The sequence below is a fragment of the Verticillium nonalfalfae genome (genome assembly GCF_003724135.2).
Source record: "Verticillium nonalfalfae strain VnAa140/NRRL 66861 chromosome Unknown scaffold_11, whole genome shotgun sequence".
NCBI lineage: Eukaryota > Fungi > Ascomycota > Sordariomycetes > Glomerellales > Plectosphaerellaceae > Verticillium > Verticillium nonalfalfae.
Window position 1 is genome coordinate 1 of NW_021167236.1, and position 25,061 is coordinate 25,061.

Sequence of the window (25,061 nt, forward strand, 5' to 3'; positions counted from 1 at the left end):
AGGGGCTAGCCCCTATAAGCTATTACTATAGGGATCGTAATAACGTTCTTCCGGCAGTTTAGTTACTCGCTCGCTCCGCTTAGGTCCCTCCGTTAAAACTTGTTTCAGGGGCCGGGTATTTTACATTTCAAGGCACCTTGTCGAATTCTCTGGTACAGCCCAGATGGTAGGATCGATCATCTGGTCATCTCGTCAAGACATGCAAGGTCCGGATAGGAGATGCACGATAGGAGATGCACGATAGGAGATGCACGATAGGAGATGCACGATAGGAGATGCATCAACTGTTGGGACCATGATAAGGGGACCGCCCTATTCAGGTGACAGCCCAAGGTGACAGCCCGAGTTGACAGCCCGAGTTGACAGCCCAAGGTGACAGCCCAGATAAGCTGACAGCCCGAGTTGACAGCCCGAGTGGACAGCCCGAGTGGACAGCCCGAGTGGACAGCCCAGATAAGCCTACAGTGCCCGTCAGTGGCAAGCAGCAGACACATCTCCGTGTGCGCTCCGAGGGGACCCATAAAAGCGGTGCTGATTGGGCGGACAGAGGCCCGGCCATCGGGATGGCGTGATTCGGTAGCGCGAAAATTGATGGGCAAATGCCGACGCCGTGATTGGTCAGTGGCCGACGCCGGCGAGCAAACGGAGATGGGGCCCTCCATCGTGCCTGCCACCACTGTCACGGCCGCAACCAGCGTATCGCATTTTGCCTTTTGGGAGGCTGTGAAAGATATCGACAACTTTCCACCATGCGTCAAAGGCCATCTCTCCTCTGAGCCATTTGCTGGATTCTGGATCGTCGAGGACCGACCTCTGGCTGTTTCACGCACTGCCGTCTCTTGACTGCGGACTGCCCACTGCCCTCTCTGCGGACTGCCCTCTCTGCAGACTGCCCTCTCTGCAGACTGCCCTCTCTGCGGACTGCCGACGCTCCACCATGTCTCTCCTCGCAGCCCTCAACTGCACGGGCAATGTCCACCTGATCATCGGCACGAACCCCCTGGCCGCCTCACGATGTGGCCAGTCGGTGGCTGCCGGTGCCAAGGCTCTCCTCATCGCTCCTGACACGGAAGACCTTCACTACGGCCTTGCCAAGCGCATTGATGCTGGCGAGGTGACCTGGCACAAGAAGGCCTTTGAGGACAATGATCTCTTCTCCCTCGGCCGTGACGACGTCGACCATGTCGTCGATGCCGTCTTCATCACCTCGGGCCCACGAGACCCGCAAGGTGAGTCCTCTCGCCCATGCTTCATCGCACCATGACATGAACACTGACAGACGACAGCATCACACATCTCAGCTCTCTGCAAACGCAACCGCATCCCTGTCAACGTCGTGGACGCCCCCCACCTCTGCACGCTCTCCCTGCTGTCCGTCCACACGGATGGGCCCCTTCAGATCGGTGTCACGACGAATGGTCGTGGCTGCAAGCTCGCCTCGCGGATACGTCGCGAGGTCGCTGCCGCTCTGCCGCCCGACCTAGGCGCCGCCTGTGCGCGCCTCGGCGACGCTCGTCGTCGCATCCAGCAGGAGGACCAGCAAGCACACAGCCAGGCCGATGTCGATGCCGACGCGGATGACTCGGTCGACCAGACGGCCTCCTTCAACAAGCTCGTCATCGAAGCCGACCTCGAGGCCGCCAAGACGCGCAGGATGCGCTGGCTGAGCCAGGTCTGCGAGTACTGGCCCCTCAAGCGCCTCGCCGCCATCACCGACGCCGACGTCGCCACCGTCCTCGAGTCGTACGCCAACCCGTCGGCCCTCCTCCCCGACGCCCCTCTGCCCCCGCTCACCGCCCTGCCCGCCTCCCCCGCCGCCGGTCGCCCTGCCGTCGGCAAGATCATCCTCGCCGGCAGCGGGCCGGGCCACCCAGACCTCCTGACACGCGCGACGCACAAGGCGATCCTCACGGCAGACCTCATCCTCGCCGACAAGCTGGTGCCGGCGCCTGTGCTGGACCTCATCCCGCGGCGCACACCCGTGCGCATCGCGCGCAAGTTCCCCGGCAACGCCGACGCCGCCCAAGACGAGCTGCACGCCCTGGCCTTGGCGGCGGCACGCGACGAGGGCAAGACGGTGCTGCGTCTGAAGCAGGGCGATCCGTTCCTCTACGGCCGCGGCGGCGAGGAGGTCGCCTTCTTCCGCGCCCACGGCCTCGGCGCCCGCGTCGTCGTCCTGCCGGGCGTCACCTCGGCCCTGAGCGCGCCCCTCTTTGCCGGCATACCCGTCACCCAGCGCGACGTGGCCGACCAGGTCCTCGTCTGCACGGGCACCGGCAAGAAGGGCAAGGCGCCCGTGCCGCCCGAGTACCTCGAGGCCCGCACCGTCGTGTTCCTCATGGCGCTGCACCGCATCAGCGGCCTCGTCAACGAGCTGACGGCGCCGCTCGAGGGCGAGGCCGAGGGCGTGCGGACGTTGTGGCCCCGCAGCACGCCGTGCGCTGTCATTGAGAGGGCGAGCTGTCCCGATCAGAGGGTCATCCGGACGACGCTCGGCGTCGTGGCCGAGGCCATCGAGGCCGAGGGCAGCCGGCCGCCGGGGCTGCTGGTCGTGGGCAGGGCGTGCGAGGCGCTGTATGCCCCCGAGAAGGGCAGGGCGTGGGTTGTCGAAGATGGGTTCCGGGGCATGGACTCTGACGATGTCGTGGCGCTCCCTTAGATGTATTGGTACGGTTTGGTGCTTGGGGCTGGGACGGTACGGTAGACTGGGTAGACGGCAGCATAGCGAGGCACACAGCCATGATTTACTTGTTCAACCAGGTAGCTAGAATCTACTTTTTTTTTCCCTTTGGACGCAGACCTTTGGATGTCTTGCCGCTTTGGACGTAGAGAGCGCAAGCGACATGTGAACCACGAACATGTACGTCTCACGATGGCTCTGCGGATTGCCAAGCCTCTCGACACACGGGCAATCGTACGGAGATCTTGTCACGCCATGGGGTGCATCAGCATGGCAGACGTATTTATTGACCATTTTGGAATCAATCTCGGAATAACATGATCAGGCCCATGATTGAGCACAAATCGCCTCCCAGGAACGGGTGCCTCCTTCATGTCCCCATCAGGAGACGTCAAAGTACCCCGCCTTCTGCACCTGCCTCAACATGACACGACGCTACTACTCCGTCGTCGTCCATCCCCTCTCTTCCATCGTCTGCTGACAGACAACATCGACCCAGAAAGTTCGAGCATCTCTCTCATCCAGCAGTCCATCATCATATCCATGTCCCTGCTGCATCGCCTCCATTCGTGGTCCCACGACAGACGCGAACGCCGGCGTCGCAGCGACGCCAACGAGCTCACGCCCATCCCCATCCGCCCATCCTCAACCCGCCAAGATGAATCCATCCCGCCCATCCTGCCGCCATCAGCGATCCGCCGTCCCTTGACGCCGTCGTCTGCCCCGGGAGCAGCAGAGAGCGCCCCGGCCTTGACAGCCCAGCCCTCCCCGTTCTTCACCCTTCCCTTTGAGCTGCGCCGTCAAATTTACCTCTACGCCTTTGGCCGCCAGACCCTCCACATCGACCTCGCCTTTCGCCGCCCCTTTGCCCCGGCGCCCTTGACGACGCCCGAGAAGGAACGCCCCCACGCTCACATATTCTGCGATCACATGTACTTCCACTCCGGCCAGGGCTTCCGCCGCATCACCGTCGACAAGAGCAGCCCGAAGGCCTGGCGATGGTTCGGCTGCGTCTGTCACGCGCGGGCCGCTGATGTCGGGTCCTTTGACCCGTCGCTAGCCGACGTTGTGGATCTGTCTACGGACGGGTGTCTCACGGGCCGGACGGACTGTGATGCCTGGCCCGGGGAGTGGCCCGGTCGGTGCTTCGTGGGCGTCCTGGGCTGGCTGCTGTCCTGTCGGCAGGCGTACGTAGGCCCTTATTTTCTTTTTTCTTTTTTTTTTTGTCTTATTATTTTTCCTTACTCTTTCGAGTGAACACCGCTCTGACTGAGCAGCGATGGCTGACGAGGGACAGATACGTCGAAGGCGTGCATGTTCTCTACAGCAACAACATCATCCACATCTCCTCCAACCTGCTCATACAGCGGCCCGATGCCTTCCTGCCCGCCCAGCGCCTCGCCCAGATCACATCGCTCAGGTTCCGCTGGTACTTCAAGGAAGGCCACGAGAACGCCGCCGACGATGCCGCCCTGTCCAACATGGCGCAGAGCAACTTCAGCCGCTCCTACCTGCCGCCGTCGTCCCTGCGCGGCCCCGTGTGTCCTGCACTAAAGTACCTGCACATCTCCCTCGAAGGCGACTTCATGGGCCTCTACGCCAAGCGCGACGACGAGGGCCGCGTCCCCTTTGACAGCCCGAGGGAGGGCGCGCAGGCCATGCGGGAGAAGCTGCAGCCGGCCTTGGACGAGGTCGTTCAGCGGTTTGCCACGCCAGTGACGGAGTGCGTCGTGGCTATCCCGTGGTCGTCGTACGAGACGTGGTGCCTGCTGGGGGGAGATGTTGGCCAGCCTCGGCAAACGTCCAGGGCAAGTTGGCGCGTGGTGCCTCGGGTCTCCTTTGGATTTGATGCTCCGTCGCTGGCAAGTGCCGCGCCTTGACCTCAGCTCCTGTCGCTCATGTTCAACAGCCGACCAAGCCTACTCGTCCGCAGTGGCCTCCCCTGATCCCAAGTGGAAAAGAGCGGGCACGAAGCCGATTCTCGTGCTACCAGGAGACCCCCATTCACCAAACCAGCACAACCATGACTCGGCCCCATCAACCCCGAAACAAAGTGGGAACCCAACACCGACAAGGCGAAAAAAACACCGCAGCCACGCCTTACGAAAAGTCTGTCTCGACCCACGAATCCATCGCATCAGTCATGAGCTGCGAGCCGGGACCTGTTTTCAACAACAAGCAACCTGCCTGCCCGGCTAGCTCAATCGGTAGAGCGTGAGACTCTTAATCTCAAGGTTGGGGGTTCGAGCCCCCCGTTGGGCTCAATTCCTGACGCATCTCGAAAGAGAACTTCACTTTTACTTTTTGCCATTTGCGAGACCTCATCGGTTCAGCACCCTGTTGCAACAAAGTCACGCCACATGCACGATGAGAGTCAATCTGACAGCAGAAAAGTAACCCCCACAAAGGGATCGCGGCTATGGGTGCTTTGACTTTTGTCTTGTTATTCCTGTCGTGCATCTTGACAGCACACCTTATGCCGACAACACGTTGGCACCCTGGTCGGGACCATCACCGGAGGAGCTGGTCTCGCCATCGGCGACCCCAAGCGCTCGTCGCAGGGCAGCGAGGCTCCTCGCCAGCAGGTCGTCGACATACGCAGGCTCGTAGTATGCTTCATTGTACGCGCCGTGTAACACCAGCTCGCCCCTGAACGTCCACATGAGGAACTGCACCATCGGGCCCTGCAGAGTGTTTGCGATCTTGAACTCCTCCACCTCCCAATCGCCATGCCGCACCTTGATGTAGTCATCCACGATGCCCAACGCCGTGTACCATGGCGCGTTGCCCGAGCTCACACCCGCGAGCGCCGCCTCGACAAAGACATCAGTCGATGCTGGCAGTGCCTCCAGCACGTTCTCGGCGTCTGGGTGCTTGATCCCGCCCCTATACCGATCCGACAGCTCCTTCGCTGCCACGTCGAACGTTTCCTCGCTCAGCGCAACCGTGTACGGCATGACGACGAAGTAGCAGGCCGACATGCCCCTGGCGGCAGCGAACGCGTCGGGGAAATACCGCCGGCAGTCAAAGTTGGCGAGCCCGGCCCAGGTGTCTCCGGCCGTGCCCTCAATCTCCCGCTGCACCTCCTGCACGGCGATGCCCGCCGCAATCTGCAGCGCCGCCGTGACGGTGAAATTTCTCGCCTTGCACGCCGCGAAGACGGCGCTGCTCTCGGTTTTGCTGAGGCGCAGTTCGCGACGCCCAAAGCCGGCGGGCGGTCTCGTCAAATCGGCAACCGGCGTCTTGATGGGGTTTGCGGTCGAGGCACGAGCCAGAACCTCGGGCACGGCAGCCTTGGCCTCGTCCGATGCCGTCTCGGGGATACCGATCAGGGCGTCAAGAGACGGGGGCAGGTTGGGCAGCAGCGTCTCGGCTGAAAGGATGACGTCCTGCGGGTTGGCGAGAGCGTCGAAAAAGGCGTCCCAGAAGAGCAGCGTGCCGCGGCCGTCCATGAAGGCGTGGTTGATCTGCAGCGTGAGCTCATGGGCGGCGGGGCAGTAGATGAGAGTCGCGACGCGGCGGTTGACGGCTGTGCGGTAGACGTCGTCTGCTGTCTTGTCGGGCCAGAGGAGGAAGGTCTCGTCGAGCCAGGCGGTGAGGGCCGCGACATTGGCGGGAAGCTCAATCATCTTCATCGCCGCGTCGTCGTCGTGGGTCGCTGCGATCTGAGGCACGTCGCGGCGGGCTTGGAGCCATGCCTTCTTCAGGGCGGCGGTCGTCTCGCCAGCGGTGAGGCCATTGTGGTTGGCAAACCGCACGGTGCTCGTGAGGATCCAGTCTGATGGCTGACCGATGGCGCCGCGGATACGGCTGTAGAAGCCTTCGATGACGGCACGCTTCTGGCGAAAGGTGGTCGGCGAGACCTGTTCCCACGACGTCTCCATCTACGGTGGTGTAGCGACGATCAAAAGTGACGAGTCAAGCAGGGCGGGGATGCCAGAGAGGATGGAGTCAGGATCGTGGGGGGGGAATGCAGGCGGAGAAATTGGGGGCAGATGGAGGTGACGAGGTGCATGAGATCATGCATCTCTGGCGCGGGCTTTGGTGCTTCATAAGGCTGGTAGCGGCCTCGTTCGACAGTCCGTGCTATCCACTCTTCGACTCCATTCGCATCCGTCGTTCGGATGGGCTCGGTGGTTGTGACCGAGCGACGGGGCTCATAGTCTTGGAATCCGGGGAGGTCGGATCTCGGGGAGATCAATTGACTCTTGATCCTGCCGATGACGTTCCTCCCTGGGAGTGGATGAAGGGGCTGCTGTGTGTCACGGCCTCAATTGGTGACGAGCAAATACACCATGTTGCATGAAGCAGACTCTCGACATTCTCTCAACAGGAAGCATGCAAAGTTCGTCGTGGTCAAGGTATTATTCATCTGCTCAAGCGAGGAGCATCCCCAATCATTTACACGAGAAGCAACGTCTCCTCTCTCCGAAGCAAGGCTATCACCACCTCCCTCCAGGAAAAAAGACCCACCGGCCAGAAGTCCTATCGGCCAAACGACCACAACGCAGCGTGAACCCGGCCGCCGAGCCTACGGCGCAGTAGGCGTCACGACAGTCGGCGTAAACACGGCACAGTTGTTGCCCGCGACATCCACCGTGACCTGCGCGCGCTCGTCGTGCCCGTCGAGGCACGCGCCGCCGCTCGCGACGACATTGGTGCCCGTGAAGCCGACGAGCTCGACGCCGTTGGCGCCGGCGGCGCAGTCCTCGGCGCGAAAGTGCGTGCCGTTGAAGCCGACGCAGGCCTGCACGCCGACGAGGTCCGGGCGGAAGCCGGCGCTGAAGGCGCGCTGGACGACGAGGACGGGGGTGCCGTTTTGCGTCGACGGCGTCACCTGTCTGTCGGCGGCCTCGTTGACGCAGGCTGCGTTGACGATTTCGCCTGATCGCGTTAGGAGGGGGGGAACTCTACATGCTGTGCTGGCCGAGATGCTCTGCACTTGACGAGAGAGGAGGCTTACCGTTGTTGCGGAAGGTGAGGCACTCGTTGCCCGGGACGCCGCCAATCTCGAAGAGGACGAGCGTGTCGCCGTTGGCGGCGGGCGGCGCGGCCTCGGGGGCGTCGGGGACGGGCGCATCGGGTGTCTCGACGGCGGGGGCCGAGGTGGCGGCCGGGGGCGCGTCGGGGGTGATGGAGGCTGTCGGCACCTCGGAAAAGATGGGCGCCGGGGCACCAACGCCGGGGGCTCCGCCGGCACCTCCGCCGGCGCCGCACTGGCGCTTCGCGTGCCTCCTGGCGGATTTCTTGGAGTGACGCTTCGCGTGGCTGGTGTGCATGGTGGCGGCACAAGCGGCCGTGGCCATGGTCAGGAGCGTGAAGAACTTCATGGTTGGAGAAGAACGAAAGAACGAAAGATGGGGGTACTCGGAAGCTCTGTCGAAGAGGGTTCAAAAACGAAGGTGGGCCAGCCGGGGTTGATCGAAGAGAAGACGGAAAAGGAGGAAGTGCAGCGAATGAGAGTGCCGTGGAGAGTGATGTTGCGCTGTCGACTTGGGACGGGCGATCAGATGGGCGAGCTTATATGTGATCGCCCTTGCGCAACGGCGCGCCTCGTCTGTTCCCGCTCCCCCTTCGCTACCCCCCAGGCTTCGCGTCTCGTGGCTACGACGCCTGGCGAACACGAGCTCGGCAGGGCTCTGCCTCACGAATGCCTCATGCACCCAGTTGTCAAACAGGAGACGAGGCCTGGGCTGCCGCGACGGCATCGTGGAGGGAAAGGGTCAAGCCTCGAGGCGGCCGTTGCTGAAACGCTTTGCCCGTCTGATCTCAAACAAGGGGCTGATGTTCGCTGGCGCCGCACCCCCCTCGCCCTGGTCACCATGGGCACTGGGCCGAGGGTCGAGGTGTCAACCGATCTGTGATGGAGGCTGGTCCCATCGGACCATCAGCGAGGATCCGGGGGATGAGACCGACGGGCCTGGTCGCGGGCAACCTGCCAAGAGAACGTCTGAATCGCTCTGGCACGTTTGCTGGCGGGTTTGCGATAAAATTGTCCGACCCCGACCACGATGCTCCGTCACGTTTCAGAGCGCCCCTGATTTGGTGCACGCGCCAAAAGGAGGGCGTGCTCCATGAGGTGCGGATGATTGAATGATTCTAGCAATCATTTCGGTCGCCGACGTGCCGTATCCCGTCTTTTGCTGTTTGGGATCTTGTGTCTTGAAGTAAATGGGTGACGGCAATGGCTTGAGACTTTTCCCGCACCACTTAGATGAATCCGTTCTGCAGGCCGCCTTACAATCCCAGGTACGAATTGAGAGAGTTGAGCTATCGTATTTCGCATTTGAATGACTTGGCCATGACGGTTGTGACTTGAAGGAATCCTGGAGGAATTTTGCCCACAGGTCGATTTCACACAAAATGCGATTGGAGTCTTGATGCACCGGCTTTGTATGGCGTTCTGTCAGGGTCATATGAAGTCATGTAGGCAATTCAGCCAGTAGAGCTGGATACTACATTTCCTTTGCTGAATCAGTCTCCGAACGAGCGCCTAGGACTCGCTGTGATCTTAGCCAACCCAAACGATGCACTCATACATCGGTCTGCCCGTGATTCGGAGGATCGAGGAGACTACCGATACCACACAAGATGGCGGCACATCGTCAACACAGCAGAGTATAGCAATAACGAAGTCACACGCAATCTTGATAAATCTGACTCATGCTGCGCGCTCATTCCACATACAGTTGCTGCTGCTATCATGATATCATTACAGTTCGCTACCCATACAAGTACATCTTCAACCCATGCGGTACACAGCATCCTTGCGGAAGTACTGACTAATGTCATTGTCCATGCCGCATCCACGGCACTTGTGGAACACCTTGGCCCCTTCGTGGGCAGGGCCGTAGTGGTCCGCACCCAGGCCCGCAGACCCAGCGCCAACACTACCAGACCCAGCACCAACGCCCGCACCAGTGAGGCCAGCACCGCTGAGGCCGGCGCCGCTGAGGCCAGAGCCGGTGTGGCCGGCGCCGTACTGGCCGCCCTGCAACCCGCCAGGGCCACCACCGACGCCGCCGAGCTGGTTGGCTCGCCTGCCGTCGAGGTCCGAGTCGACGCGCGGGTCGAGCTTGTTGCCCATGTTGCTGTCATGGGGACCAGCGCGCGTGGCGCCGAGACCGCCCTGGGCACCGACGGGGCTGCTGTGCGTGTCGAGCATGCTGGACTGCGGCACACCGCCGCCGCGCTGGTAGTTGTCGCCCGAGGCCGTCTGGTCAAAGTCGCGGTCGCGGTGGTGGCGCGCCAGCTCGGAAACGGCCATGCCTGCGCCGGCGGCGCCGACACCGCCCGCGATGCCCGGGCCGGAGGCTGAGGCGCGATCGCGGGAGTCGCGGCCGAAATCGCGGTCGCGGGTGCGGCTGTCGAAGCCGTCGTTGTCGTCGAGGCGGTGGCCTGTCACCTGGTGGCTGCCAGGGGCGGTGCTGTAGGTGCCGCCGCCGACGGCTTCGCCGCTGGGATAGGCCTGGTTGGAGGCGTAGTTGGTGCGGTTGTCGCGGTCGGAATCGACGCGGGGGTCGAGCTTGTTGGCGACGTTGCTCTTGTGGGGACCGGCGGTGGTGGCTGTGTTGCCGTAGCCCCTGTTGGAGGTGTCGCCGTAGCCGGTGCCGGATGTGCCACCATAGCCGGTGTTGGTGTGGGCGGTGGTGCCGTGGGTGGTGCCGCTGGTACCGTAGGCGCCACGATTGTCGCGGTCCGAGTCGACGCGAGGGTCGACCTTGTTAGCGACGTTGCTGTCATGAGGACCGGCATTGGTGGAGGTGTTGCCGTAGCCAGTGCTGCCGTAGGCACCCGAGGGCTGCTCGCCAGGGCGCAGAGGAAGGTCCTTGCGGTTCAGGCTGCTGCTGTTGTTGTGGCCGACACGGCTGGGGTCGTCGCGGCCGACAGCGCCCCAGTAGGGGTCGTTCTGGCCGGCGGCGGTGGCGGTCGTGGTCGTGGTGCTGGTGTTGGTGTTGATGTTGTCCCTGTGGCTGCGGTCATGCAAGCCGACGCCCGAGTCGGTTGGCTGGTGTCTGTAGTTCGGGTCGTGCGACGAGAGACCGTGGTTGTGTGTCCTGGGGTCGGTCTTGTGAAGCTTGGTGTCATCGTTGGGGTAGGCGCCAGTCGTGCCGGTGTGGCCGTGGGTTGTCGTATCGGCGTATTCGTCGCGGTCGTCGCCGTGAAGGGCGTCCTTGATCTTGTCCTTGAGACCCATGATGCTTGATGTGGTGGTGGTGGTAGTGGAAGTGGTAGTGATGATGGTAGTGGTAGTGATGATGTGAGGGTGTTGAGAATTGATGCGATTGATTATTGATGAATCTTTCTGGGTATCTTATACACTGCTTGAGGCTGTCAAAGTGATGAGAGAAAAATCCCACCCTTCACTGCAGGCGAGCTGCTGATATACACGGCGAGCCTGCGTCTGCGATCTTCGCAGGACCCGGACTTGGCCTAGGTCAGTCATCATGGCAGCGCCGTCTGACATCACGGCAGACGATGGATGTGCATGTCGAGACCTGCTTCTCGGCCTCGATGAGCTCATGTGGAGGGGACGAGGAGGCTCGTCGTTGGGTTGCGCGGCGGAAAGAGTTGGAGCTGCGTGCGTGGATGACGATGAAAATGCCATGCATGACGTTGCCTCAGATGCCGGCACCCGCCACCCATGGCGCCTGTGGCTAGTGCCTCGTGCCTAGGTTGCAAGGACGCAAGGACCCAAGGACCCAAGGACCCGAGGACGTTGCGCTCCGCGCTCGCAGTGCTCCCGGTGTCTGTCCACTGAAGTCCACAAAGTCCACTGAGGTCCACTGCGCTCTCCACTACATCTGGGCCGTCGCGGGGTTGGCGTGCGTCATCGTGGTGCTGGCCGGTTGGATCCCCATGGTGTCCTTGAGAGACATACGATGATGAGAAGAGGGACTGTAGCCACGGGGGGTTCCCTCTTACAGGCTCATCGTCCGTCTATCTCGTAGGTACCTACCTTACCCCAAGTGATACAAGGTAAGGTACACACAAGATACCCGTGACGGGCAAGTACCATCTGCCTCCATGCTTCCACACGGCCTCTCCACTACACTATTTCGTCTTCACTACCACCTCGAGCACTGTCCCTTTGACAGGAGCTGCTATGATGAGCTCGACAATGCTGTCTCCTCAAGAAACCTGCCACTTGGCCCGCCAGGTTGGCACATATAGTCCGAATAGCAACGTCTTGTCGTGAGTGCAGACGACCTCATGTTGTAACAACAACGAAGGAAGGACGCCGCCCGAAGCCCACCTCGCGTGGATGGCTTGACCAGGATGATAAATTAAGCCAGCTCACATGAGCAGATCACGGGGACCGATGATCTAACAAGCGGAGCATCACGGTTACTGTCAGGATCGCCGTAACCCAAGATCTAACATAACAAGATCACCGACCAGCAGTGAGCCCCCAACATGAGCTCCCAATCTAAGACGGCAAAGGCAGGATGAAACGGTATACAAGGATGGGCAGTCTGTACTTGCGGCTACACTATTTCTTACGACAGTGATCAATCGAAGTGTTACCTTATACTCATTCTAACGAGTGCGCAATACCTCACGATATTGTATCGCCTCAGAGTCACAACCTAGCTTCTGCTAACAGCAACCCTAACCCTCCGACGGTCCTCCCCTTCCCGAAAGCCGACAGGCCGTTAAAATAAACACCTGGCACTAATATAGAGACATTGCGCTTTGCGATTTATGCCACAAACATCCATCTTACCATCTATACTTTACCCTTACCAATTAATATGCCTTTTCATCTGAACTTGAATGGAAAGGCATGAGCTCGTTAGCCGTGGTCTCCAGCGACAAAATATTCTTCTAGTAAGACGAGCCAGATTGGTGCCCTTTGGCAGGGTGCTCGTGAGAACTTTTCGCCCTTAGGACTACAAACTTTCTCATTACCGGCCAAGACTGAAGACCGGAACCCATCCGCTACAGGAAAGGACAAGAAATTCGATATCATGTCCCTGGAAGATCAAATTTTCAGACATGAACACGAAGAGATCCTGTTCTTTTTGCATAGAGTACTCTGGGCTAGTGGATCGGCCTTCCATGCATGGGGCATCGTGGGCGCCTTGAAATACTGGGCCCGCGGAGGTTGAGCCTCTTCGGGCGATGGATCCAAGTACGATGTCGCCTCCAGGCGCCACTGTGTCCCTTTTGCTCAGGCCTTCTTCACTAGTCCACCACCACCATCGTCGTCACCATGTCTGACGACGAAGACGACACCCCCATCGCCTGGTCCATAAGCCTTATGGAACTTCCCGCGGAAGTCTACATCAAGATTTTCCTCACTCTCTTCAATCAACAGAGTGTCGTCGCACTCCGCCTTACCTGTCGCAAGCTTGAGGGCGTATACCAGCGCATCGCCGAGACGGTCCGTGTTGACCAGTGCGAGCGCATCGTCGCGCCTGTTCGAAACTTTCTTGAGTTTCTCGACCGCTTCAAGCTCCCAAATGACAGGGTGCGACACCCTCCTCCGGGCGGCTGGCCGCACATCCAGCCAGGTCCCGGCAATGCACTTGAGTCCAAGACGCCTTTCGCCCTTGACATTCTGCGCCATCTCTCCTACATATACGACCCGGAGCCGCAGTTTGACTACTATGACGGATGCGTCACTCACCGAAGCACCATGGTTGACTATTCGGAGGCCGACGCCTACCAAGGCGGTCAAGAAGACCTGTGGCTTGAAGAATCCGGTTTCGTGGGAGACGATCATCCACCACCATCGGAAGGGCGTCACATACTCACACTAGCCGATGGCTGGGAGGGCCCCGGCCACTGCATCTACATCGATACCTGGACCGGGCTCGTCTACGAAGACGAGGAGGAGTGCGGCCCCTGCGCCCCCATAATTCTGGCCCAAGACTTCTTTTCGGATCGCATCAAATCTCTGAAGCGGTTCGACGAGGTCTTTGTTCCGGGCGACCATACCATCTACAGACGCCAAGCGCATTATGAACGTGAGATGCCGTGGCGGAATGGACATTTCTGGGATCGCGAGGAACGCTATGTCGACTATGACCCAGATGACGACCCCTACGACGCTGAGGCGATGGAGAGACAGGGAGAGCACGACGGAACGAATCAGGAATTTGGCTGCATGGAGGACGCGGACTGGATCCGACACCTTTACTTCAAGCATGGCTGGCCGGGGGAGAACTGGGACAAGGAGGCCTGCCTGCAAGCGATCAGGGACTTTGTGGATCGCCGGCGCCAACGGAGTGGGCGATGGTAGAACTAATGCGCCCGTACCCAGACATCCAGGCCATGCAACAGAGAAGGTTGGCCGAGATTTCACTGTGTAGCTTCGGTAGTCGCAATGGGTTAATAATGTTTAAGGTCAATACATTTTCTTCGTGTAATACTATGTACGAAATCATTATTCCTAATTGGCCATCTACCACTTGAACTGTTACGGCCTAGTTTTTAGCCTAGCTTTACTACTTAGGGCGTTATATTGGAAACCATACGCCTTGCTACAACTCCTGTTAATTTATTTGACTTTATCATAGTAACCATCTGTGTAGTGTCCTTGCCTCTTACGACTTTTAGGACTGCTTGCTCTATTCATTCGACATGTGCCCAAAGTAGTTCCCCAGCCCGTTGTTCTACACAATTTCCTGTCAAGTCATCGCCCAAGAGCATAAGGCAGGACCGCAGCGATGTCATTGGTTAGCAATCATCTGCTCCCCACGTGAAATTGAGCTACTTGAGTTGGGAGCTCATCCTTCTTCTGATGGAGAATTTGTGGCTTCTACTGAGTTCTCGATTATGGATTCTTGACTATTCTATTATACGCTCTTCAACTAACCAACCTCCGGCCCTTAACCATGAGTCAAAGCTCTCGGGTTTCGTCGCTCAGGCCAAATACAAGAAAGACGACATCCACAAAGAGCAATCCTGTCTACCAACTTCCTGTCGAATCCGGTTAGTTCGTCAGATCAATTACAGCCGGCCAGAGTCGCTTCGTTACTTTACATCGCTTCATTCCAATAAGGAACTTACGAGGACACCAGAGGAATGGTTTTTACAAACAATTTGTGACAATGTCAATTCAGACATCATAGAAAAAAACCCGAACTCATCTGCAACAAGGAACTAACATTGCTTTTTAAGATGTGAAAGATTCCGGTACGGTGTTCACAACATTTTTTCGAGTAATCGCTCTACGAACGATCTCCCATTCCCTCCTCATATCGGTGAGCTACTCTCGCAAGACCCCCAAGGACATGGATCTCGATCCAAGACTTTCAAATAAAAAGCAGACAGTTCTCAGTCCTTCTACGAAGCACTGTCTGCCCCCCAATTGATCATGACCCGCAGTTTTCAGCCTGGACTTACTGGTTGTAGAGTCTTCGTCATGGATATGGGATTCTGCGGGTGACCTTTTCCACCCACGAAGTCCAGAGATTCGCCAACGAACCGGAATTTCTCCATTCTCGACTCTTTGAGGCCTGGCGACAAGAGAAAGATTACAAGAGTCCATGCCTTTGACATACTTCACGCAAACATTCTATTCGCGGGAATAGATGTCCGGTAAGACTTGGAAAGTATCTGAAAGAAGCATCTCGCAGGACCTGATATAAACCGTAGCTGGCCTACGTATGCCAAATTGACCGATCGTCCCAACCTGGTGCTTCAGCTATCAAGTTTACCCCAGACAAAGTAAATCAGCTCCCTAGTTCGGGCCCTCCAGTCTTCCGAACCCGAAGTGCATGGGGGAACCACCGCAGAATTGGGGATGTGTCAGTATACTGGTACTAGGATGCCGAATAACATACATCATGGTAGATTACCACGTGCCGGGTTACACGCCGTGCTATCAGTCCGGGCCGATTGTCTATCAAATACCTGCAGGGAACAGAAGCTCACTCACACCAAGGGCAAAGATCAATTCCAAGACCAACGTCGCTAATTCTTAAAGGGTAGGAAAAGAGGCATTGCGGCGTTCCTAGTCAGCTGGATATCACTGACAATATATGGACTAAAGTGGTTAAAAGATAGGCCTCAGACCCAGTTGTTCTACTAACCCCGGTCATCGAGAGTGGATGCCCACCATCTTGCCCACCGCGTCAGTCCGAATGGGGAAACTAAAGAGACAAAAGTCTGGACCGGCCCGGTGCCGCATCGCGGTGAGGGGGAAGCTGTCATCTCACCGGGCCCCCAGCCATCCATCTTCACTCACTGATGTACGCTGGTGAGCGCCCTAATTGCCCGATGTCATGAGACAATCGCATACTGTCGATGCCGCATCGCGGTGAGGGGGGAGTTGTCATCTCAGCGGGCCCCCAGCCATCAATCTTCAGTCACTAATGCACGCTGGTGAGCGCCCTAATTGCCCGGCGTCATGAGACAGTCGCATACTGTCGATGCCGCTTGGACCAAATGCGGTAAGCAAATGCGAGCGTTCGCAGTTGTCTTCCAGGGCTCTGGAACTAAATTCCCCAGAGAGCTTATCAGGTCGTGCGGGGAACGTTGGGCTACCTTGGAAACCTTGGGATTAGTGTGGGCAGCAAGCTCGTGAGCGTGTGTTCAGACAGCAACACGTGTAACATGGCTCAACCCGTAGTCTGGGCAAGGTAGGCCAGGCCAAGCTGTAGTCATGTCTGCAGTGTAGCGATGCGGGTATAAAAACCGGCCGGTATCTTGTGACCGCATCTTGCACTTTCTCCCTTGGAGTCTTTTGTCACCGGCGTTCTCCATCTCGTTCCACTCATCATGGCTTCCAAGTTAATCGCATTCCTGGCTCTCTCCGCCGAGCTCAGTCCAGCCCTCGCCATCGTCATCCCGCCACGGGCCGAAGCGAAGCCCCAAGCATGCCGTAAGACCAAAGTAGCCGTTCTCGGGGCCGGCATCTCGGGCATCACGGCAGCGCAAAGCCTGTCCGGTGCCGGTTTGGACGATTTCCTGATCCTCGAGCACAACGACTTCATCGGCGGCCGCGTCCACCACACGACGTTTGGTGCAAAACCCGACGGGTCGCCGTACACCGTCGAGCTCGGCGCGAACTGGATCGAGGGCGTCGGCGCCACAGGACCTGTCAAGAACCCGATCCTCGAGGCCACCGACAAGGCCAAGATCAAGAGCGTCTTCTCCAACTACAGCGCCCTTGTCTCCTATGACCACCAAGGCGCAAACGATTACCTCCACCTCCTCGACGAGTACGACGGCAACTTCACCATCGCCACGCAAGACGCCGGCTCCATCCTCGAAAACGACCTCCAGGACTCGTCGATGCGCGCCGGCCTCAGCGTCGCCGGGTGGAAGCCTGGCCGCGATATGCTCGCCCAGGCTTCCGAGTGGTGGAGCTGGGACTTTGGCGTCTCCTGGTCGCCCGACGAGTGCGGCTTCCAGTTCGGCATCACCGGGGACAACGAGACCTTCAACCGCTTCGGCGACGAGCGCTACCTCGCCATCGAGGAGCGCGGCCTCAACGCTTTTGTCCGCGAGCAGGCCCTAACCTTCCTCGACGGCATCGAGGACCCCAGGCTGCTCCTCAACACCACTGTCGACGCCATCGAGCACAGCACCAAGGGCGTCGTCGTGCACGACCGCAACGGCGGCTGCGTCGAGGCGGAGTACGCCATCTGTACCTTCTCCGTCGGCGTGCTGCAGAACGACGTTGTCGAGTTCAAGCCTCGCCTGCCCGTGTGGAAGCGCGAGGCCATTGAGCAGTTCCAGATGGGCACCTACACCAAGATCTTCATGCAGTTCAACGAGTCCTTCTGGCCCGAAGACGCGCAGTTCCTCCTCTACGCCGACGAGGACGAACGTGGGTGGTATCCCGTCTTCCAGAACCTCGGCGCTCCCGGCTTTCTCGAGGGCTCCAACATTCTGTTCGGCACCGTCGTCGGACACCAGGCATTCCGCGCCGAGCAGCAGACGGACGAGGAGACCAAGGCGCAGATTCTCGCGGTGCTGCGCAAGATGTTCCCTGACGCGAACGTGCCCGAGCCGACGGCTTTCATGTACCCCCGTTGGGGCCAAGAAGAGTGAGTCTTCGCCGAGTGTCCTTGCCAGGCGACTTCCACTGACGACAGCAGGTGGGCCTTTGGCTCCTACAGCAACTGGCCGGTCGGCATGACCCTGACCAAGCACCAGAACCTGCGTGCCAACGTCGGCCGCCTCTGGTTCTCGGGCGAGGCAAACTCGGCCAAGTACTACGGGTTCATGCACGGAGCGTACTACGAAGGCAAGGACGCCGGCGAGCGCATCGCGGCCATGGTCAAAGGCGAGCCCATCATCAACCAGGACACGGCCCCCGACGGGCAGCTGAAGCGGTACGAGAAGCTGTACGGGTCCGTCAATAAAAATGAATACAACGAAGGCAACGGGTGGCCGGATGATGAGTAGAGAAGGCCCCAAAAGCAGTGTTGAACGTGGACGTAGTCTCCGCGAGTACATATTCTAATCACCGTTCGATGTCGAAGACGATGCACGCCTAGTTCCAGTCTGTATTGCAGCCAAGACGCTGCGTAGCAGAGACGCTGATGGCATCGCTGGCGATCTCTTCTTCTCGAAATCGTGTGAAAGTGTTCGAAGAGAAGCTTGCAAGTAGGATCTGACCTCTTCGTCTTCAGACTTCATCGATCATCTCATCACAACGGTAAAACATCTAAGCAGCAACACAGCTCCACCGCCAGATGGTCTCTGGCGTTCAAGTTGAGCTGTAGTGAGTCCTGCTTCAGATGAACGACAACCGCAAGTCCTTGCAACCCATCTCATACCTTGCATGCAGCTTGCTCTGTCCCTATGCATACTCTCAGGGGTGGGCGGGCAGAGACGCCATGAGACACCTCGGACTAGATCATCTGCCGTCTCCAGGCTGAAGTGGAAAGCAGACAAAGCTCATGCATGTATGCAATTATAATCTACGCTCATCCACATCCAACTTGCCCCAGGCAGCCATAAGGCGTCACCTCCAGGGAATCCTGACACCGAAATCATCAGCAATGGCCATGGCCGACACGACGCACCCCTCCAGCAGAACCATGCCGTCCCAGCACCAGGCACCCGCCAACCAGACGTTGCCTTCGCCGCTGACCCACGAAGACTGGACCCCGTCGGTCTTCTTCTTGTTATGCAGCCGCGACCGCCCCATAATCTGCTCCACCACAGCCCTGCTCTCTGTCGTCCGCAACGTCCTCGTGAATCTGGCTGTGTGCAGCGTGCGCTTCGCGTCGGCAGCGGCGTCGAGCGGACACGTGCTGACGACGACGCCGCTGGGCATGGCGTGCAGCGCCTCCGAGTCGGCGCCCATCTTGCTGAACGCCGTCCGCAGCGTGATGACCTGCGACGGCGATGCTTCGCCCTCGTCGTGGTGCATGCAGCCCCTGACGCCCTGGTAGCCGTCCACGACGGTGTGCGCCGGTGCGCCGCCCGCCTCAGCCGCATGCGTGAGGATCGAGCTCTCGACCTGTCTCACGGGGATCCTCTCGACGGCGGATCGCAGCGGCTTGAACAGCCGGCCTGCAACGTCTGGCGAGACGGCAAGCACAACACGGTCAAACTCGTCCTCCTGGGCCTCCTCCTCGCCACGGCCAGTGCCGCCCAGGTTTTGCGACCTGACGAGAACAGCTTCACGGTCGGCACACGGCTCGACGGCGAGGACCCGCGTCGAGAGGCGCACGTCGTTGATGCCACGAACGAGGCGACCCTGGACCTGGCTGACGCCACCGCAGACGGCAAAATGCTGCTGGCCATGGGAGCGGCACTTGTAGCTGACGACATCGCTGGCGGGAAAGGCAAGCATGTCGTCGTGGGAGCAGGTGGAGACGCTGGCCATGAGGGGCAGGAGGTAGTGGGTGACGTAGCGGCGGGGGATGCATATCCTCCGGAGGTAGCCGTCGAGGGACTCGGCTGTGCTGCCCGTGCCGGTGGTCGTCGTGGCTTCCTTGGGCTGGACGAGGAAGCAGGCGAGGGAGAACCAGAGCTGGCAGACGATGAGGAACAGGATCTCGAGGAGGTGGCGCAGGAGACTGTGACGGGCGGGACGTGGAGGGGGCGTCTGGTGGAGGTTGGAGGCGTGGACAAAGTAGGTGCCCGGGGCGGCGCCGACGGGCTGCTGCTTCTGAGTTCGCTCTCCAGAGGGCGTGACGGCGGCGGCAGCGGCCGCCGAGTCGGCCAGGGCGCGGGCAAAGACGAAGAGGAAGCGTACCGGGTGCAGGGGGACGCCGAGGTGGGCATACATGCGCATGAGGTTGTCGTAGTAGCCGCCGGCGCTGGCGCGCATGGGGAGGTCGATGCGCTCGACGGTGGTGGTGGCTTCGTTGCGGACGGCGACCGAGGCCGAGTCGAACGAGAGGCCGTTGGCCTGAGGATGCGTTAGTTTTTCCCATGTTTTGGATTGCGTTGGGGCTGAGGAGAGAGGCTGAGGAGAGAGGCTGCTGAAAACCTACCTGTTCGAAGAGGGTTACAGCATAACGATTTTGGTCGTCGCTCTGCAGGAGGTGAGCGGTCGTCAAACCGGCCAGGCCGGTGCCGATGATGGCGACTCGGATTGGGGGCCCATCGTCAGCGGGTCGACTGGTTGGAGGACGCATGCCGTGCAACGCTGGAGCGAGTCTCTGGCGGCCCGGGCCTTTGGCGACGAAGAACCAAGAAAAAAACCAGAGTCTAATGGTAATGCCAGGTCGAACCTACGAGCACAAGATGCAGTGCAGTGCTGCGGAAACGCCGTGGCCAAAGCTTGCTCGTAGCGTCGTCGTCCTACAGGCCGAAGAAGGAAAAATTGGGCTTCAGCTTGACCGGCGGACGAGGGGTTGTTGTTGTTGTTGGTGATGGATGGCCATCATGACATGACGTATCGTGAGATGGACGGATGCATGTTTCGGTTCCGACGACATGACTGATCAAGCGCGTCTCACCCGCCAGGACAGGACTAATCTGGCTCGCCCAGCGAATTTGTCATGTGCCGAGGCGCCCAAGGCGATGCGAATGATGGCGAGCAAAACTGGTCGTGGGTTGAGGGCGGCAAGGGGGGGTGTTCCAGGGTCCCGGTCGGGGTCTGGGTCAAGAGTTGGGCCGACTCGATGGGCAAAGAAGAGGGCTGTGCGACGAGAAAGGGAGGCGAGGGGGGCTAAGGGGAGGCCCATGGCAGGGGCTAGGGAGGGGCCAACGGCAGGAACCATGGGCCAGCGGCAGGAGCCATGGGCCAGCGGCAGGCGCCATGGACCATGGGCCAACAGACACGACGACATTGGACAGCAGGGACGTTGAAGAATCCACCGGTCGCGCGCTTCAGGGTCCACCGCAGAGTTCTTCTCACCCGATCTTGCCTTGCTTGCCCAGCGGCCTGCTCCCCTTCCCGAGTACGGAGGCGCCTAACCTTATCAACCTTAAGGCATGCCCCTAGTACCTGTCTTCCTGCTGCAGGTACCTAACTAAGGCACCTAGGCCAGCATCTTACTTGACTTGCTTGAGTACTTGAGTACCTACCTTACCTTACCTCAGATACAGCACTGAGGCACGGACGCTGAACTGCACGAGCCACCAGCTGCCACCGCGTCACCCGTCTCCCCTGCCAGCTGGCATGGACAATCCTGCCTCACCTCACACATTGAGTTTCGTGTCTTGATCATCGGAGCATCACCATCGATATATGAAAGCCGTCCTCAGCATCAACAATTCCATCCCACGAGCCATCTGGCTTTCCAGTAACCCCCCACCCCAGGCTCGCCTCGTTCTCGGCCTCACCTCGCCTCGTTCTCGGCCTCACCTCGCCTCGTTCTCGGGCTCCCCTCGCCAATATGGAGGCCCCCTCGAATGCCCGCCCCATCGCCATCCTCGCAGGCTACATGGCGCTCGCTGCCACGCTGACCGTCAGCTGCGTCCGTACTGTCCGCAAGGGCGTCGCCCAACGCACCACCGCCGGCACCGGCCGCCAGCTGCTCGGCTTCACAGTCTTCTCCCTGCTCGCTGTCCTCAGCCTCGCCACCACCTGGTACCACATGTTCCGCTTCTTCGAGTGGTCCTACGCCGCCTGGAAGGCCCGCCGCCTCCTGCGCCCCGGCAACAGCGCCAAGCTGTACGTCGGCCTGTGGCTGCGCGAGACGTCCCTATTCAAGCAGGCGTGGGCCTCGACTTTCGAGACGCCAGCTAGGGCCTGGTGGTCTCTTCAGATCTTTGGCTTCTGCGCCAACTGGAGCGTCATGCTCGCCGTCCAGGGTACGTACTACCATGGCATCCTCGTCCCCAGAAGTACAAACTGACTCTGCCCAGCCAAGAAGCGCAAGATCCCCCACATGTGGGCGTTCATGCTGCTCGGTCAGGTCGTCGCCATTTCCTTCGCCTCGAACCTGTTCTTCCTCGCCGTCCTGGCGCATGACGTCGTCGCGCCGGCCGCCCTCCCCGAAGAGGCCGCGAAGCCCAAGGCGAGGCTCTCCGACTCGGATGACTCGAACGACGACGACGACGACGTCGACGACGACAGCTCCGAGCCTGCCAAAGAGGCCCGGCCGAAGCAGGCCCTCACCCCAGCCATGGCCCCCTTCTGGTACCAGATCGTCCTCGGCCTCACCGTCGGCTGCGCCGTCTCCGTCCCCGACAAGTTCGGCACCCCGACCTTCCTGCCCATCGTGCTGGCGCCGCACCTCCTCGCCTTCACGCCGCTGCTGATCAACAGGATCCTGCGCCGCGAGGTCCCCGCGCCGCTCCTCAACCAGCCGAGCTGGTACCTGCGCGTCGCGAACCTCGCCGCCCTGCTCGCCGTCGGCACGTCCAAGGTCCAGGCGGAGGGGGGCGACTGGGAGCTCATCCTGAGCACGCTGCACGAGCATCCCGCCGTGAGCTCCGTCGGCTGGGACGTCATCTGCTGCTGGGGGAGTTATGCGGCTTGGCAGCTTCTGGGTGAAGAGTAGTGTCTTCCCAGATGCGCCGAGCCGCATGGTTTTGTGTTGGGGGGCCTTGGGTGCATTCTGCTGTGGAAATATACAATTGGTAGATATAGAAAGACATTCATATTTCTTGCATTGTTTGCTCTAACGTGACCGAAATGCACACCTCTTGAAAGGTCCCTGGTGAGGTTCGTCAAGAGACGCGGACACGCAGTCAAGTTCCTCTGTAGGTGCATAGACCGACCAAATGCGACCCACTTGCTCGCATACATGCACCAGCCTCAACCTCACCTCAATTGCCCGTCCCGACCTTGCTTCAGGTCAAGGCCGACGACACTTCCCCACGTCAGGCCCAACCTGCGTTCACGTTGACCATGGCCGTGAGCGCCCTCGCTAGTATGGAGTCCGACCAATCCTTGGTCACGCGGGATTTTCTGACCGGATTCCTCGGCGGCATCATCTTCGCCGTTCTCCTGGCCCTCGTCCTCGGCGGCACAGCCTTGCGCATGACCGACCACTACGGGCTCGGCCACTGGAAGCTCAACCTCAGAACGCCACCGAGCTCCATGTGGATGAACGTCGGCTACTGGTGCGTCCCTTGCGTCCATGCCATGTCGTTTCCCGCTGTTAACATGCTCTCAGGCGCGACGATGACGGCCACCAGATCGAGCACTTTGACGAGGCAGCCCTCGCCCTCCTCAAACAGCTCCTCTCCGCCGCCGGCCTCCTAGCCCCCCAGTCCCCGACGGCCGCCCGCCCTGGCGCCCTCGCCGTCCTCGACCTCGGCTTCGGCTGCGGCGACCAGACCTGGCACCTCGCCCGCCTGACGGCGTCAGGCCCGTGGTCCGACTTTCGCTACGTCGGCCTGACCCTCAACGAGGCCCAGGTGCAGACGGCCTCGCGGAAAATTTGCCGCGAGGTCGCCTCTGCCGCTGCCGCCTCCTCCTCCTCCTCGGCGGACCTCGACATCCGCGCCGACGCCTTCAAGCTGTTCCGCGCCGACGCCGCGCGCCCCGACACCTGGCCCGCCCCCGTCGCCGACGCCGTGCGCGCCCTCGCCGACGAGCGCTTCACCGACAGGTGGCTCGTCGCGCTCGACTGCCTCTACCACTTCTCGCCCTCGCGGCGGCCCGTCTTTGCGTATGCGGCGCGCGAGCTCGGCGCCCACGTCGCGGCCTTTGACCTGCTGCTGAGCGAGGGGGCGTCCTGGCGCGAGAGGCTGGTGCTGCGCGCCGTCGGCGTCTTCATGGGCTGTCCCGTGGGCACGTTCCTCGTCGAGGCCGAGTATCGGGACCAGCTGGTCGAGTGCGGCTACGACCGGGACGGCATCGAGATCAGGGACATTACGAAGCACGTCTTTTCTGGGCTGGTCGGGTTCCTGGATGGTCAGGAGCGGGCGTTGGGCGAGTATGGCATCGCGCTGGGCGGGTTCAAGCTGGCGGGCAGGTTGTTCGACTGGTTCGCGAGGTCGGGTGTTGTGAGGGCGGTGGTGGTCACAGCACGCACAGTGGATGAATCGGCTTCATAATAGAAGCGAGCATTTTGTACGATATATGATGGAAATCATTAACTGTCTTTCTTTCCAAAAGAAAACCTTCATTACAACGAAAAATGGCATGGCTCAACTTTGCTGACTTCAAGACGCCTGCGTGGAGGATCGGGGAAAACTCGCGCATCGCTTGCGCTCTGTGCAATCGATAATCAGACGGCATCGTCCTGGGAAAAGACCCCAGATGCCGTACATTCATTTGCTCCTCTCTCGGGCTCAACATCATCTTCACCCTTCCTGTCGTTTTCCTGATCCAGAGGCCCGACAAATACATCCCAGAGATCGGAAATATTGGCGTTTTTATGGTCCGTTATGTCATATCTGTTCTCCAAGTTAGACAAATCAATGCTGGTCGTGCCAAAACTCGGAACTCTGAATCATCATTGACTTACGATGAGCCTTTAGCAATACCTTCATCAAGATATTTGAGTCGTTGAATGCCCGCTGGATCGTTTCCGTACCTGACAAACTGTATCGATACATCTGTCCGTTTACTGTTTCGTTCCCCCATGGTCTTCATAATCCGCTTGATTGGATTATCGACTCCACACGCCGGAGTCTTCGTTTCTAGGCTCCACGACCCATCTGTCAGTACGTAGATACTGGCTGGCCGTTTCTTCTTTGGTGTCCAAGGCGCGACGACGTCTCGGAAGCGGTCCCTGCCGCGCGTGGTGGTCCCACCCCGCGGAAGTCTATTCCGTACTTCGTCAAGCACGAAGCCGAGTCTCTGCTCCATAGGACACTCCTTTTCATGTCCTTTCGCAAAGTCATTCTCGGTGCTTTTCACAAGCTCGGTCGTATCTTTGTACTTTGTCAGGGTAGTTCTCGTGTCGCACACCAACATCACCTCAACTCCGTCTGGATCTGCTTCCTCCAGAAAGTATGCTGCCCCTTCTACAAACTCCATGACTTCTTTTTGGTACTTTTGCATTGACTGCGAATTATCAACGAGAAGTATCTGTTGTCTCGTCAGCGTATGTTTCTT

The 25,061-nt window shown here is 59.7% G+C and overlaps 10 protein-coding genes and 1 non-coding gene across 11 annotated transcripts; 7 read left to right on the forward strand and 4 right to left on the reverse strand.

The window, feature by feature from the left end:
• Nucleotides 1-937: 937 nt before the first annotated feature.
• D7B24_000619 (uncharacterized protein) lies at nucleotides 938-2,659 on the forward strand (the record flags this gene model as incomplete). Its single annotated transcript, XM_028634872.1, has 2 exons — nucleotides 938-1,229; nucleotides 1,287-2,659. 2 exons carry the CDS (start codon nucleotides 938-940, stop codon nucleotides 2,657-2,659), a joined length of 1,665 nt encoding a protein of 554 aa, XP_028498061.1.
• Nucleotides 2,660-3,223: 564 nt separating this feature from the next.
• D7B24_000620 (uncharacterized protein) lies at nucleotides 3,224-4,560 on the forward strand (the record flags this gene model as incomplete). Its single annotated transcript, XM_028634873.1, has 2 exons — nucleotides 3,224-3,867; nucleotides 3,978-4,560. 2 exons carry the CDS (start codon nucleotides 3,224-3,226, stop codon nucleotides 4,558-4,560), a joined length of 1,227 nt encoding a protein of 408 aa, XP_028498062.1.
• A 309-nt stretch (nucleotides 4,561-4,869) lies between these two features.
• D7B24_000621 lies at nucleotides 4,870-4,942 on the forward strand. Its single transcript has one exon. It is a non-coding gene; the product is annotated as a tRNA-Lys (tRNA).
• Nucleotides 4,943-5,154: 212 nt separating this feature from the next.
• D7B24_000622 (uncharacterized protein) lies at nucleotides 5,155-6,564 on the reverse strand (the record flags this gene model as incomplete). Its single annotated transcript, XM_028634874.1, has 1 exon — nucleotides 5,155-6,564. The coding sequence occupies one exon, from the start codon at nucleotides 6,562-6,564 to the stop codon at nucleotides 5,155-5,157; it is 1,410 nt and encodes a 469-aa protein (XP_028498063.1).
• A 647-nt stretch (nucleotides 6,565-7,211) lies between these two features.
• Nucleotides 7,212-8,010, reverse strand: D7B24_000623 (uncharacterized protein; the record flags this gene model as incomplete). Its single annotated transcript, XM_028634875.1, has 2 exons — nucleotides 7,212-7,564; nucleotides 7,644-8,010. The coding sequence occupies 2 exons, from the start codon at nucleotides 8,008-8,010 to the stop codon at nucleotides 7,212-7,214; spliced, it is 720 nt and encodes a 239-aa protein (XP_028498064.1).
• Nucleotides 8,011-9,422: 1,412 nt separating this feature from the next.
• Nucleotides 9,423-10,877, reverse strand: D7B24_000624 (uncharacterized protein; the record flags this gene model as incomplete). Its single annotated transcript, XM_028634876.1, has 1 exon — nucleotides 9,423-10,877. One exon carries the CDS (start codon nucleotides 10,875-10,877, stop codon nucleotides 9,423-9,425), a length of 1,455 nt encoding a protein of 484 aa, XP_028498065.1.
• A 2,019-nt stretch (nucleotides 10,878-12,896) lies between these two features.
• D7B24_000625 (uncharacterized protein) lies at nucleotides 12,897-13,928 on the forward strand (the record flags this gene model as incomplete). The annotated part of the gene is made up of 1 exon (XM_028634877.1): nucleotides 12,897-13,928. One exon carries the CDS (start codon nucleotides 12,897-12,899, stop codon nucleotides 13,926-13,928), a length of 1,032 nt encoding a protein of 343 aa, XP_028498066.1.
• Nucleotides 13,929-16,411: 2,483 nt separating this feature from the next.
• Nucleotides 16,412-18,046, forward strand: D7B24_000626 (uncharacterized protein; the record flags this gene model as incomplete). The annotated part of the gene is made up of 2 exons (XM_028634878.1): nucleotides 16,412-17,685; nucleotides 17,737-18,046. 2 exons carry the CDS (start codon nucleotides 16,412-16,414, stop codon nucleotides 18,044-18,046), a joined length of 1,584 nt encoding a protein of 527 aa, XP_028498067.1.
• A 562-nt stretch (nucleotides 18,047-18,608) lies between these two features.
• Nucleotides 18,609-20,235, reverse strand: D7B24_000627 (uncharacterized protein; the record flags this gene model as incomplete). Its single annotated transcript, XM_028634879.1, has 2 exons — nucleotides 18,609-20,006; nucleotides 20,092-20,235. 2 exons carry the CDS (start codon nucleotides 20,233-20,235, stop codon nucleotides 18,609-18,611), a joined length of 1,542 nt encoding a protein of 513 aa, XP_028498068.1.
• A 1,206-nt stretch (nucleotides 20,236-21,441) lies between these two features.
• On the forward strand, nucleotides 21,442-22,551 carry D7B24_000628 (uncharacterized protein; the record flags this gene model as incomplete). The annotated part of the gene is made up of 2 exons (XM_028634880.1): nucleotides 21,442-21,859; nucleotides 21,914-22,551. 2 exons carry the CDS (start codon nucleotides 21,442-21,444, stop codon nucleotides 22,549-22,551), a joined length of 1,056 nt encoding a protein of 351 aa, XP_028498069.1.
• A 350-nt stretch (nucleotides 22,552-22,901) lies between these two features.
• On the forward strand, nucleotides 22,902-24,055 carry D7B24_000629 (uncharacterized protein; the record flags this gene model as incomplete). The annotated part of the gene is made up of 2 exons (XM_028634881.1): nucleotides 22,902-23,116; nucleotides 23,170-24,055. 2 exons carry the CDS (start codon nucleotides 22,902-22,904, stop codon nucleotides 24,053-24,055), a joined length of 1,101 nt encoding a protein of 366 aa, XP_028498070.1.
• Nucleotides 24,056-25,061: the final 1,006 nt, after the last annotated feature.